The 13027-nt window shown below is 40.5% G+C and overlaps 1 protein-coding gene across 1 annotated transcript in view; it reads left to right on the top strand.

The window, feature by feature from the left end:
* tatdn1 (TatD DNase domain containing 1) overlaps positions 1-9590 on the top strand; it is a 61740-nt gene extending 52150 nt beyond the window's left edge. The window contains exons 12-13 of the mRNA XM_055634166.1: positions 4065-4191; positions 8654-9590. Coding sequence (XP_055490141.1) covers positions 4065-4191; positions 8654-8756 — 230 coding nt within the window. The 3' untranslated portion in view covers positions 8757-9590. The remainder of the gene's footprint in view (positions 1-4064; positions 4192-8653) is intronic.
* The last annotated feature ends 3437 nt before the right edge of the window (positions 9591-13027 follow it).

Below are 13027 nucleotides of genomic sequence, written 5' to 3'. Positions count from 1 at the left end.
AGGTTATTGAGAGGCAAGAGAAGAGTTTTGTTGGAGCCATGGCAAAGATCTTTGCATTCTCTCTAGCCACAGAAGAGGTTTGAGAATAACTATATTGTTCCTTTATTTAAGAAGAAGAATAGATATAAGCTAGAAAATTGGTGGCTGTTGAACTGCACAAATATGGTAGTTTAGTTTATTGTCACATGTACTGAGGTACAGTGAAAAGCTTTTCTTTTGTGCTATCCAGTCAATGGAAAGACTACGTTGATTACAATTGAGCCATCCGCAGATACAGGATAAAAGGAATAACGTTTAGTGCAAGATAAAGTCTGATTAGAGGTAGATGGTAGTTTGTGACTGCTCTCTAGTTGGTGAAATGAATGAGTTTATTGGCCAGGTATTCGCATACAAGGAATTTGCCTTGGTGCTCCGCCTGCAAGTGACTATATGACATAGTGATAGTTAGGAGTGATGCATTAAACATTAATAATAAAACATTATCGATTAAACATGTGAATTAAATAAAATACCAGAGCAAAAGGAGGCTACAGATTTTTGGTTATTGAGTAGAGCTACTACTCATGGAAAAAAAGCTGTTTTTATGTCTGGCTGTGGCAGCTTTGACTGTCCAGAACATAAGATGGTTCAGTTGTCTGATAGCATTAGAGAAGAAATGTACCTGAATCTGGAGTTTCACACTGTTCCTCTTGCCTGATGGGAGTGGGGAGACGAGGGAGTGTCTGCAGTGAGAGACATCCTTGATTATGCTGGTGGCCTTGCTGAGGCAGTGTGAAGTGTAGATAGAGTCAATGGAAGGGAGGTTGGTTTGTGTGATGCTCTGGGCTCCATCCACAATTCTCTGCCATTTCTTGCGGTCTTGGATTTAGCTGCTTCCAAACCATACTGCAATGCCTCTCGATAAAATGCTTTCTATGGTACATCTGTAGAAATTGATGGGAGTTGTCGGGGACATGCCAAACATACTAAGCCTTCTAAATAGAGGTGTTGTTGTGTTTCCTTGGCTTATGGCTAGTCCAGGACAAGTTGCTGGTGATACTTACTCTTCAGTACTTTCAACCATCTATGTATAGGACGGCTATTGGAGAATTTATCCGTATTCTTCAGGGTAGAATTTATTCTCATTTTGGGAGAATGAGCAAATTAGGGACTTTGTGCAGATTACATCTTAAACTTAATTAATTGTTTTAAAGAGTTGACAAAAGAAATTGCTGAGGGTAGAGCAGAAAATGTTGTCAATGTTGACGGTAGAGTTCTGATTTTAGTAAGATCTAGAAGATTACGATGCATGAAATACAAGGTGACGTCATAGTTAGGATTCAGAACTGGCTTACAGCTGGAAGGAGGTTTATTTGGCTCGAGCTCTGATTGGTGTTCTACAGAGATCAGTGATGTGATATTAAAAATTAGTTTGCCTAAATGTAGATGGGTTGGTTAGTAAGTTGGCTGATGGCACCAAATTGGTGGAGTTGCAGACAGTGAAGGCTGCTGTCAAATGATGCAGCAGGATAGCGATAAATTATAGACATGGGCAGAGAAATGGCACGTGAAGTTTTGCACTCTGGGAGGTCAAATACAAGGGGAAAGTATAACAGCATTGATGTACAAGTCTATAGCACTCTGAATGCAGTCCTTTTCTCTAGCACGGTAATGTCAAAGCCAAAAGGTCAGATGGAGAAAGTTAAAAGGAGTTGTGTGGGGCAACTTTAAAAATAAAATGTATATAGTGGTGGGTGCTCGAAATGTGCGACCAGGGCTAGTTAGTGGTCAAAGCAGATATAATTGTGGGGATTGAGGCTTGTAGCTAGATCAACAAATATGAAGGGATATGCAGCTTGGGGTAGTTTAAATTGGCAACATGTTGAGCACAAACATCATATGCCAAAGGTTCTGGCCCTGTGCTTTACTCTTCCATGTCAACGTTATTTGAGATAGAGGACATTCTGTTGGCTGAAGAATCTGGGGCTAGTGTTACAGTGTCAAAATTATAGGAGGTCATTTAGGACTAAATTTAGAATGGTGGTGTATTTAGTAGAGCTGGCACCTCAGTGACAGAGATCCATCCTCATTCCAGACTTGGGTGGTGTCTGCCCTTGCTCCTATTCTTGCTGTTTGAATATATGAACTCCAGCTCCAGAAAGAAAAATTATTGTACTCCATTATCTGGATCAGAATCTGTTCATTATAGATGTCTGTTTGGGTGTGTCATAGAGTGATAGTGTGGAAACAGGCCCTTCGGCCCAACTTGCCAACACGTCTCAGCTACACTAGCCCACCTGCCTGCATTTGGTCCATATCCCTCAACCTGTCCTATCCATGTACCTGTCTAACTATTTGTTAATCATTGGGACAGTCCCAGCCTCAACTACCCCCTCTGGCAGCTTGTTCCATACACCCTCCACCTTAAACCTACGTCCTCTGGTTCTCGTTTCTCCTACTTTGGACAAGAGATTGTGTACCCGCTCTATTCAGCCATGATCACATTGAATGGCAGTGCTGGCTCGAAGGGCCGAATGGCCTGCACCTACTGTCTGTATCTATTCTCATGATTTTATACACCTATAAGATCACCTCTCATCCTCCTACATTCCAAGGGATAGAGTCCCAGCCTGCTCAATCTTTTCCTATAGCTCAGACCCTGGCAACGTCCTTGTAAATCTTCTCTGTACTCTTTCCAGCTTGACAACACATTTCGTAAAACATGGTGCCCAGAACTGAACACAATACTTTAAATGCAATCTCACCAACATCTTATACAACTGCAACATGACCTTCCAATTTCTATACGCAATACCCTGACTGATAAAGCCCAATGTGACAAAAGCCTTTTATACCATCTTATCTACCTGCAACTCGACCTTCAAGGAACCATGCACCTGCACTCCTAGATCCCTCTGCTCTACACTACCCAGAGCCCTACCATTCACTGTGTAGGTCCTGCCCGTGTTAAGACTATCTAAAACACAAACACCTCTCATTTTTCTGCATTAAATTCCATCAACCATTCCTCAGCCCATCTGGCCAATTGATCAAGATCCTTCTGCAATTTTTCACAACCATCATAACTATCTGCAGAACCACCAACTTTGGAGCAAACTTGCTAATCTTGCCATGTATGTTCTCATCCATCATTGATGTAGATGACAAAACAGTAATGGGCCCAGCACCAAACCGAGGCACACCACTCATCATAGGCCTCCAGTCCGAGCAGCAACCTTCCACCATCTCTCTCTGCTTCCTTCCATTAAGCAAATTTTCTATCCATTTTGCCATCTCTCCTTAGATGCCATGCGATCTTACCTTCCAGAGCAGCCTACCATGCGGAACCTTGAATGCCTTACTAAAATCCATATATACGTCTACAGCCCTGCCCTCATCAAAATGTTTGGTCACGTCTTCAAAATACTCAGATTTGTGAGTCATGATAGCACACGTACAAAACCATGCTGACTCTCCCTAATCAGCCCTTGTCCATCCAAATGCCTGTATATCCTATCCCTCAGTACCTTCAATACCCTCTAGTAATTTCCAACTACTGATGTTTAGCTCACTGGCCTATAGTTCCCAGCATTTTCCCTGCAGCCCTTTTTGAATAGAGGCACAACATTTGCCACCTTCCAGTCTTCCGGCACCTCTCCTGTATTTAAAGACGACTTGTAAATTTCAACTAGGGATCCAGCAATTTCCTCTCTGGTTTCCCACAATGTCCTCGGATATATCTGCTTAGGCCCTGGAGATTTGTCTACCATCAGCACCTCTTCAACCGTAACACTGCCTGCTCTCAAGACACTTCCATTGACTGCCCCCAAGTTCTTCCGTCCTCCTATCTTTGCCTTCAGTAAATACAGAGGAGAAATACTCATTGAGGACCTTGCCCATCTCCTGTGGCTCCACATAGAGGCGACCGCTTTGATTCCTGAGGGGTCCCACTCTCTCTCTAGTTACTCTTTTCCCCCCCTTGTGTATTTATAAAACCTTTTGGGATTGTCCTTAATGCTATCTGCCAGAGCTATCTCCTGGCCCCAGGTTCTTAAACCTCTGGTGTAATTTGTTTTTTTAAAAAGATGCACCATGGTGTGGAGTAAAGAACACTCATGCCGGCGCTAAATATGTGAAAACAACTTTTCCAACAAAGAAGAAGTGGGAAGAGGGTTCTTGCCTCAAGGACAGAAATGAACCATGCCATGTTATGTAAGTATCCATAGCAGGGAAAAACCTTGTTTCTCGGCAGCTGCCCCCATCCACTCCGAACACCCAGTCGATTCAGATGTTCACGTTTCATGGCAAGTATTTTGCTAGAATTCTTTCATGATTATTGAAAGCTATTAAGAAGCCATACTTTCAAGACATCACATATGCTGGAGATTAACGATGTGTGACCAAGAAACTGCTATTCTGTATGCTTCATTAACTAGATCATATTTTGGCATTCAGTAGTGTTATTACATTTTCTTGTGTTTCATCCACGATAAATATAATGTATTAGTCGCATTGCCTGTAAATGACCAAATCAGGAAACTAAACCTCTTCATTGCAATTTAGAGCATCAGGCATAAAATAAGAGTTTAAAAATTAGATGCCATCAACCTCAACTTACCAACTGAAGACAAATCATTTAAACATAGAAACATAGAAATTAGGTGCAGGAGTAGGCCATTCGGCCCTTCGAGCCTGCACCGCCATTCAATATGATCATGGCTGATCATCCAACTCAGTATCCCGTACCTGCCTTCTCTCCATACCCTCTGATCCCCTTGGCCACAAGGGCCACATCTAATTCCCTCTTAAATATAGCCAATGAACTGGCCTCAACTACCCTCTGTGGCAGAGAGTTCCAGAGATTCACCACTCTCTGTGTGAAAAAGTTCTCATCTCGGTTTCCTCAAGGAAGGCAATATTAATTCATCATAGTAATTTAATGATTGTGGGAAAAACAAATTAGAAATTGGAAACTGGAAATAAAATCATATTGGCAATGTTACAAACTGTGCAGAACATATGGAAAGAGCAGTAAAGTATCCTTTATTGTCATTCAGACTTTTCTGTCTGAATGAAATGTTGTGCCTTGCAGTCATAACATAGAATAAAATAACAAAACACACAATAAACACAGATTTAACATCCACCACAGTGAGTCTACCAGGCCCTCACTGATGGAAGGCAAAAGTCTTAAAGTCCTTGTCTCTTCCCTCCTTGTTCTCCCACTGCATTGAGGCGATCCAGGCTTCCGATGTTATCCCGCCAGGTGATGGTAAGTCCCGTGGCTGAATCGGAGCTCCACGAACGGGCCGGTTCAAACTCCACGGCCCGGGGTGGACCAAGCTGCCACCCTCCAGTCCAGCGGACAAAGTTGTTGTTACGGGAGCTCTGGAAAACCGGTCACCAACCTGGGACCTGCGAGCTCCCGATGTTGTCATCCACTGGCCCGCGGCCGAGCCTCCAAGGCTCCAAAGTCGGGTCACCACCGCCGCAACGCCACCAGTCCCGAAGTCGTCCAGCCTCGCGTTGGTAAGTCCTGGCTCTGCCTCTGGAGCCTCGAGGTCGGTCCCAGTTGGAGGCTGCCAGCTCCGCCATTAGGCCTCAGTGCAGACGGAGACGGGGGATACGACAAGAAAAGGTCACATCCCCCCCGAAGGAAGAGACTAAAATCAAGTTTCTCCCCCCCCCCCACACACACACACACACAACTAAAAAACTGAAATAAACTGAAACTGGACAAAAGAAAACAGAAAAAAAGAAAAGACATACGGACTGCAGGCAGGAAGCGCTGCCACTTCCTACTATTTAATATTTCAGGTTTTCATACCCTTTTCCAGAGTTGATCTGATAAATGATCTAGAGCCTAAAACGTTGACTATTTCTCTTTTTGTAAATGCTGCCTGGCCTCTTGAGCATTTTTTGTAACTATTCCATGATTATATAACCTATCTATCTCTAATTCAAATATTGTGAACACCCTTTAGTTTCTCCTGAATTTTGTTGCACTTATCACGCAACTATTTCCACGCAAGTTTGAATCTTCTACCTAATTAAGGTAGAACTGCCAGAGTGCTAATCTTTCATCTCACTGGGGTCCTCCATTACATTTCCAATTCTTTCCCGATTTCTCCTACCTGTTATCCTTCTGCCACCCCCATTTGTCCATTTTCTTTTCATGCTTCTGTCTGCACTATTTTTCAAACTAAGTTATAACTTACAAATGAAGTAGTCTCCGTAATTTTACAATTGCATTTATTCCCAACAACTCAGTTGGTCTGAAGAAGGGTCTTGACCCAAAACATCAACCATTCCTTCTCTCCAGAGATGGTGCCTATCCTGCTGAGTTACTCCAGCATTGTTACTTTCCCAGTTGGGCAAACCATATTAACCATTGCATTTATTAGAGGTGTTAATCATGAAACTCTCAAACCTTCTGAGGTGAACTGGCTATTTCACGTAAATTCAAATAGTGTCTAAGACAGAAAGGAACATAGAATCCGCAAAGAACTAAGGGTTATGTAATCCAGGAGTAGAACATTTATTTAGAAACATTGGAACATAGATGCACGAGGCCATTTGGCCCTTCGAGCCAGCACCGCCATTCAATATGATCATGACTGATCACCTAAAATCAGTATCCCGTTCCTGCTTTTTCCCCCATATCCCTTGATTCGTTTAGCCTTAAGAGCTATATCTAACTCTCTTGAAAACACCTAGTGAATTGATCTCCACTACCTTCTGTGGCAGAGAATTCCACAGATTCACAATGCTCTGGGTGAAAACGTTTTTCCTCATCTTAGTTCTAAATGGCCTACCCCTTATTTTTAAACCGTGACTCCCAGTTCTGGACTCCCCAACATCGGGACATTTTTTCCTGCATCTAGCCTGTCTAATCCTTTAAGAATTTTATATGTTGCTATAAGAATCCCTCTCATCCTTCTAAATTCCAGTGAATACAAGCCCAGTCAACCCATTCTTTCATAATATCTCGGTCCCGCCATTCCGGGAATTAACCTGGTGAATTTACGCAGTACTCTCTCAATAGCAAGAATGTTCTCAAATTAGGAGACCAAAATGGCACACAATACTCCAGCTGCAGTCTCACCAGGGGCCTGTACAACTGCAGCAGGATCTCCTTGCTCCTAAATCGCAATGAAGACCAACATGCGATTAGCTTTCTTCATTGCCTACCGTACCCGCATGCTTACTGTCAGTGCCTGATGTACGAGCACACCCAGGTCTCGTTGCACCGCCCCTTTTCCTAATCTGACACCATTCAGATAATAATCTGCCTTCCTGTTCTTGCCACCAAAGTGTATAACCTCACATTTATCCACATTATATTGTATCTGCCATGCATCTGCCCATTCAGCCAACCTATCCAAGTCACACTGCAGCTTCAAAGCATCCTCCTCGCAGGTCACACTGCCACCTGGCTTTGTCATCCGCAAACTTGGAGATGTTATATTTAATTCCCTAGTCTAAATCGTTAATATATATTGTAAATAACTGGGGTCCCGAAAAATAAAAAACGGACATTCGCCGTTGTGGCGGCCATTTCCAGTGCAAAACACAGATAATGTGTACACCGATGTGGTAATTAAAAAAATATAGCGTTCGGAATAAAATAACATTTAATTGTGCATGGAACAAAGATTACAGAGATTACAAAAACAGAAAGCATTCTAATCTTCAAATCTGAAAAATTCACTTTCATCCGAATCTTCAAAGCATAATCCTGGTAATTCATCAGGGTCATCACTGCTGATCGAAGTATCACTATCATCAAAGAGACAGTCGTCTTAAACAAAATTTACACAGCTCCTACCTAGACCAGGTGTTTGAAATGGCGAAAATCCCCGCGCGCATGCATGTCGCTTCTGATTGGATTGCCATTTTGTACTGAAAAGCTTCCTATAGACCAGGGGTATCAAACTCATTGATCGCGAGCTGCATCCGATCCGGCACGTGGGATGAAGTCGCATTTTGCCCGTGACCTAAAATGAGGTAAAATGAGTTTGACAACCTGCTATAGGCCTATGAAAAGCCTAGCCTTCGGCCTCCAAGACTCATGTAATTGTTTGGACTTATTTTAGGGTAAAAAAAAAATAGCGTCTTCATTGTCGGGAAATACGGCCTGGGGATTTATCTGCCTTCAGTCTCAACCGTTTACCTAACACCATTTCCTGACTCGTGTGGATTTCCTTCAGTTCCTCCCACTAGATCCTCGGTCCCCTAGTATTTCTGGGAGATTGCTTGTGTCTTCCTTGGGGAAGACAGAACCAAAGTACTCGTTTAACTGTTCTGCCATTTCCTTGTTACCATTATAAATCCACGTCTGATTGTAAGGGACCAACACTTGTTTTCACTAATCTTTTCCTTTTTACATATCTGAAGAAGCTTTGTCAGTTTTTATATTCCCCGCAAGCTTTCTTTCATGCTCTTTTTTTCCCCCTTTGTCCTCTGTTGAATTTTAAGAATATTAAAGCATAAAACAAGTGAATAATTCTTATGAAAGCCAGCTTTCCTGAAACATTGTGCTACAGGAACTGGAAAATATTTACCATAGAATGTTGTTAATTTGCTCTCAAAATTAACTCTGCACACAAGATCTGTATATGCTTAGAAATGTATTATTTTCCAAATTAACGTTTCTGAAATGTTTCCTTAACAGTCAAATATTGGAAATAATGGCTGCAGTGCGAGAAGAGGACACGCGTGAACTGAGCAACACCATGTATAATAACACCGTGAAAGTCTTCTTTCCTAATAGCTGATCACCAATCATATCATTCCAATCTATTAGTTCTCAATTTGACACAACTTAACTGGCAGCTGACAGAGATACTTGGGCAGTTCCTTAGTTTATTGTGTTATACAAGATGGGTGTTGAACTCTTATACATATGTCATCATAGACTTAGTGTGAATTTTACCCTTGCCATTACTAGACACTGAAATTACCTGACCCAAGGAAAACATCTATTTGTAAAGGGAAATAGCTTCCCTTTAGTACTCACTTGAATAAGTCAAGATTATAATCAGAAATTCAGTTAAATACCTCAATGAGATTTTTAAAAATATTACCCAAAATGTAAACAATACATTTTACATTACTGTATTATTAAATACAAATCCTGATTGCTTCTAACATTGTAATACATCTCTTGTGTGAGGAATAGTGTTGTTTAAATGTCCAGTTCCTATGTCAATAAAAATCAATTGGTCAATTATGTTATAATGGGCGAGTCTGCTTTGGACCACGAAATGTGGCAGTAGCAAACAACCAAGGAACTACATAGTATTAATGTGAAATTTTATCTAATCATTTCTAACCCACCTAGACATATTATGAACTTAGATGTAATGGAGTGGTTTACGTGGAGCAGGCCATTGTAAATTATTATAAAATAGCATGTTCATCTATGTATGTACAATCATGTTCCGGTGCAGATTCAGAAAATATATAGCAACGACTGAGTTGAACACAATGTTGTATACAATCAATGTTAATAAACCAACATTGTGACAAAGTAAATTATGAAAATGCAAGAAATGGTAAAGTATTATTTGGTTAGTATATTCATTTGAAAAAATAAATAAATATAAAGCAATCTTTTGTGGTTAATATGTTGAAGTTGCCTATAACACTAGTTCAATGAAAAATACAACGACACAGAAAAAGAGAACAGCTGCTGGAAAAAGGAACAAAAATCAGAACACGGAGAACTCGGTCAAGCAGCAATTATGGAGGCAACTGTTGGTTTGGGTCATTACGCAGTCTCAGGATTATAAAGCAAGTGAAAGAATACCAATGTATTAACAGTGCATGGGCGGGAGGTCAGAAGCCGATAGGTGGAACCAGAAGGGGAATTTAGGCAGGTGAAACCAGATGGGGAAGTATGGGAAAAATGAATGGAGGGAGAAGCAAATGACATGGTGTACAGAATAATTATGCTCGGCAAAACAGTTGCATAATCTACACTTGTTTTTTTTTTGCTCAAGATTCCAGCATGTGCAATCTCTTTTGTCTCCAATATTTCATGCCAGTCAGGTAAATGAAAGTGAGGAAAAATGGTACAATAAATAGCAAAAGAGGTCACCTTAAAATTTTTAATCACAGAACTTAATTAATCTTCATAACTGGCAGAAAAAAAAGTTTAACTGCAATTTAGATACTTTGAACCAGGAACTTGCACTTAAATAAACAATCTCTAAACTTTTTTGATATATTGAGTGGGTATATTAAAAACATGCACCTACTTTGCACCTCACCTTCCATTTGTTTCTATAATTTTTAATTACAATAGCAATCTATAAAATATCAACACAGCATCTTTAATTTTATAAATGTTTCTGGAATATATTAAAATTCAGCCTCGTAATGATTCATCAGGTTTGTTCACCAATGTTAGATGGATCAAGAACCATCGTATGCAACGATTAGTTTGCTGATTGAAGCTGGAATGCTATCAAGGGATACATTTACTTTTTTAGTGTACAGTATTGGGAAGTGGATAATTGGCCAAAATTTTACTGCTTCAAAGAAATTAGCTAGATTGGACTAGTACTATCGGCCATTTAAGATGGACCATGGTAAGACGTTTTCCGAGGGTTCACCCTCATGAAGAATCTTCTGACATTGGCCTGTGACTGAGATCATGGTGTTGCTGGGGGCCACGGGAGCCTGAGAGGGTGTCTACCTTTTGGAGCGAAGTTCGTAGATGAACAATGGGCTTTGAGGAAGTTTGTAGATTGAAGACAATACATGTCAACATTAGAAATTGAACAAACTATAATAGGAAAATAAATCACCGGCAAATACCAATTACAGATAAGATGAAAATGTTTTTTGTGATTTAACCAGTCTCCACAGCAGTGATTTTTTTAAATGTCAAATTTAAATGTTAAATATCAAATGTCAATATTCTGATGTAGAGGAAACTAGCAAGTGGGAACTAAATCATAGTTATAGAAGAGAAACACAGGAAAGATCATGGAATTGGTCATGGACCTGGTTGATACCTGCTAGTATACATTTTAGAAGCTCCAGGTAGAGGAATTTTAAGCAATTTAAACCAAACCAATCTCACCACACTGGAACTTGGATGGACAATTTCAGCAAAGTCCTTTACTATCGCTGGAAATAACAAGTTAAACCTGCAACTGCAGAGATTGGAACAATTGGGAAAGATTGAACAATTTGCACAGTAAAGCAGATGAATGGGATTTAAAATACTTCAGATCCTGTTGGAGAATAAAAGATTAATGAACAAGATGGATGTTGCATGAGCAAAAAAAAACAAAAAAACTAGGGGTCATTAGAACAAATCGGTTTCTAATCAATCTTAGATGGAAGTGATAAAAATATATTTCCTCAGAAAAGAACCATCACAGGTTGAGGCAATAACTTAAATTAGGGATATTATATGGCCCAACTACCAAATTTGAGCTGTAGCAACTATTTTGCAAGCAGGAAACAAGGTTCCGTGGGACAAAAAAAAATGCTTCCAATCACTAAATAAACATTTTAGAACTTAAGGATGACTTAAAGATCAAAGAAGGATGGGGTTACTGCAGGAAATATGGTGAATTTGAGGACAAGAGAATCAAAGTATGTGGTTTTACAGTGATGAGAATAAGGGAATTGCAAACATTACGTCAGCATATGTAAACATTGACAGTGAGCTGGAACAATGCAGTATGTAAAATTGTAATGTTAATGCAGACACCTACCTGAACTACCTGGTACAGGTTAATGGCAAGCCGAACCAAAGATCCTATAGCTATAGGATCTTTGAGCAGAACCCTCAAGTTAAGGTTTGCTTCCCAGTTCTACATCACTATTGTCAGCAAAACCACAAGTGCTGCAGTTTGACAGTACGTACATCATCAGGCACCCTGTAGCACTAGTGCAAATCCAAGCACATACAATGTGTTTGGGACAAAGCTGTACTTTATGGTACAGGTTTGAGATGGCAAGCAGAACCAATAGATCCTATAAAGCTATAGGATCTTGTAGAGCAGAACCCTCAAGTTAAGGTTTGCTTCCCAGTTCTACATGACTATTGTCAGCAACCCTTCCAAACCACAAGTGCTGCAGTTTGACAGTACGTACATCATCAGTCCAGCACCCTTTATGCACTAGTGCAAATCACAAGCACATACAGTGCCCTCTATAATGTTTGGGATAAAGACTCCTACTTTATTTATTTTACCTCTGTACTCCAGTTTGAGATTTGTAATAGAAAAAATCATATATGGTTAAAGTGCACAGACAGATTTTATTAAAGGCCATTTTTATACATTTTGGTTTCACCATGTAGAAATGACAGCTGTGTTTATACATAGTCCCCCATTTCAGGGCACCATAATGTTTGGGACACATGGCTTCATGAGTGTTTGTAATTGCTCAGGTGTTTAAATGCCTTCTCAGGTGTGTTTAAATGTCTCCTCAAAGCAGGTATAAGAGAGCTCTCAGTACATAGTCTTTCCTCCAGTCTTTCCATCACCTTTGGAAACTTTTATTGCTGTTTATCAACATGAGGCCCAAAGTTGTGCAAATAAAAGTCAAATAAGCCATTCCATGAGAGTGAGATACAAGCCACGCCCATAAATCTGTTATTTCGAGAGACGCTTTTCTTTCTAAGTCAGCCAAGCATTAGGTTTTACCAAAATCAACCCACCCACCCCCCCCCCCACCCACCCCCAAGTATTAAAAAATAAAGAGAGCACATTTACATGAGCTTCCCACACTCGAAACAAAGGGACACTGAACTTTTCAGCTGCAGCCAAGGAAGATTGGATTTTTATTTAAAGAGGCAGGGCCACTGCTGCTGATGACAGAAGAGTTCTCTCTATAATAAATAAAAGTCCCCAAACACCTGTCGGACAGATCGTAAACACTCTTCAGGAGTCAGATGTGGATTTGTCAATGACCAATGTCCACAGAAGACTTCATGAACAGAAATACAGAGGCTACACTGCAAGATGTAAACCACTGGTTAACTGCAAAAATAGGATGGCCAAGTTAGTTTGCCAAGAAGTAC

The sequence above is a fragment of the Leucoraja erinacea genome, chromosome 4 (assembly GCF_028641065.1).
Source record: "Leucoraja erinacea ecotype New England chromosome 4, Leri_hhj_1, whole genome shotgun sequence".
In the NCBI taxonomy this organism is placed as follows: Eukaryota; Metazoa; Chordata; class Chondrichthyes; order Rajiformes; family Rajidae; genus Leucoraja; species Leucoraja erinaceus.
Note: the sequence above shows the minus strand (reverse complement) of the source record. Positions and strands in the feature narration are given on the sequence as shown.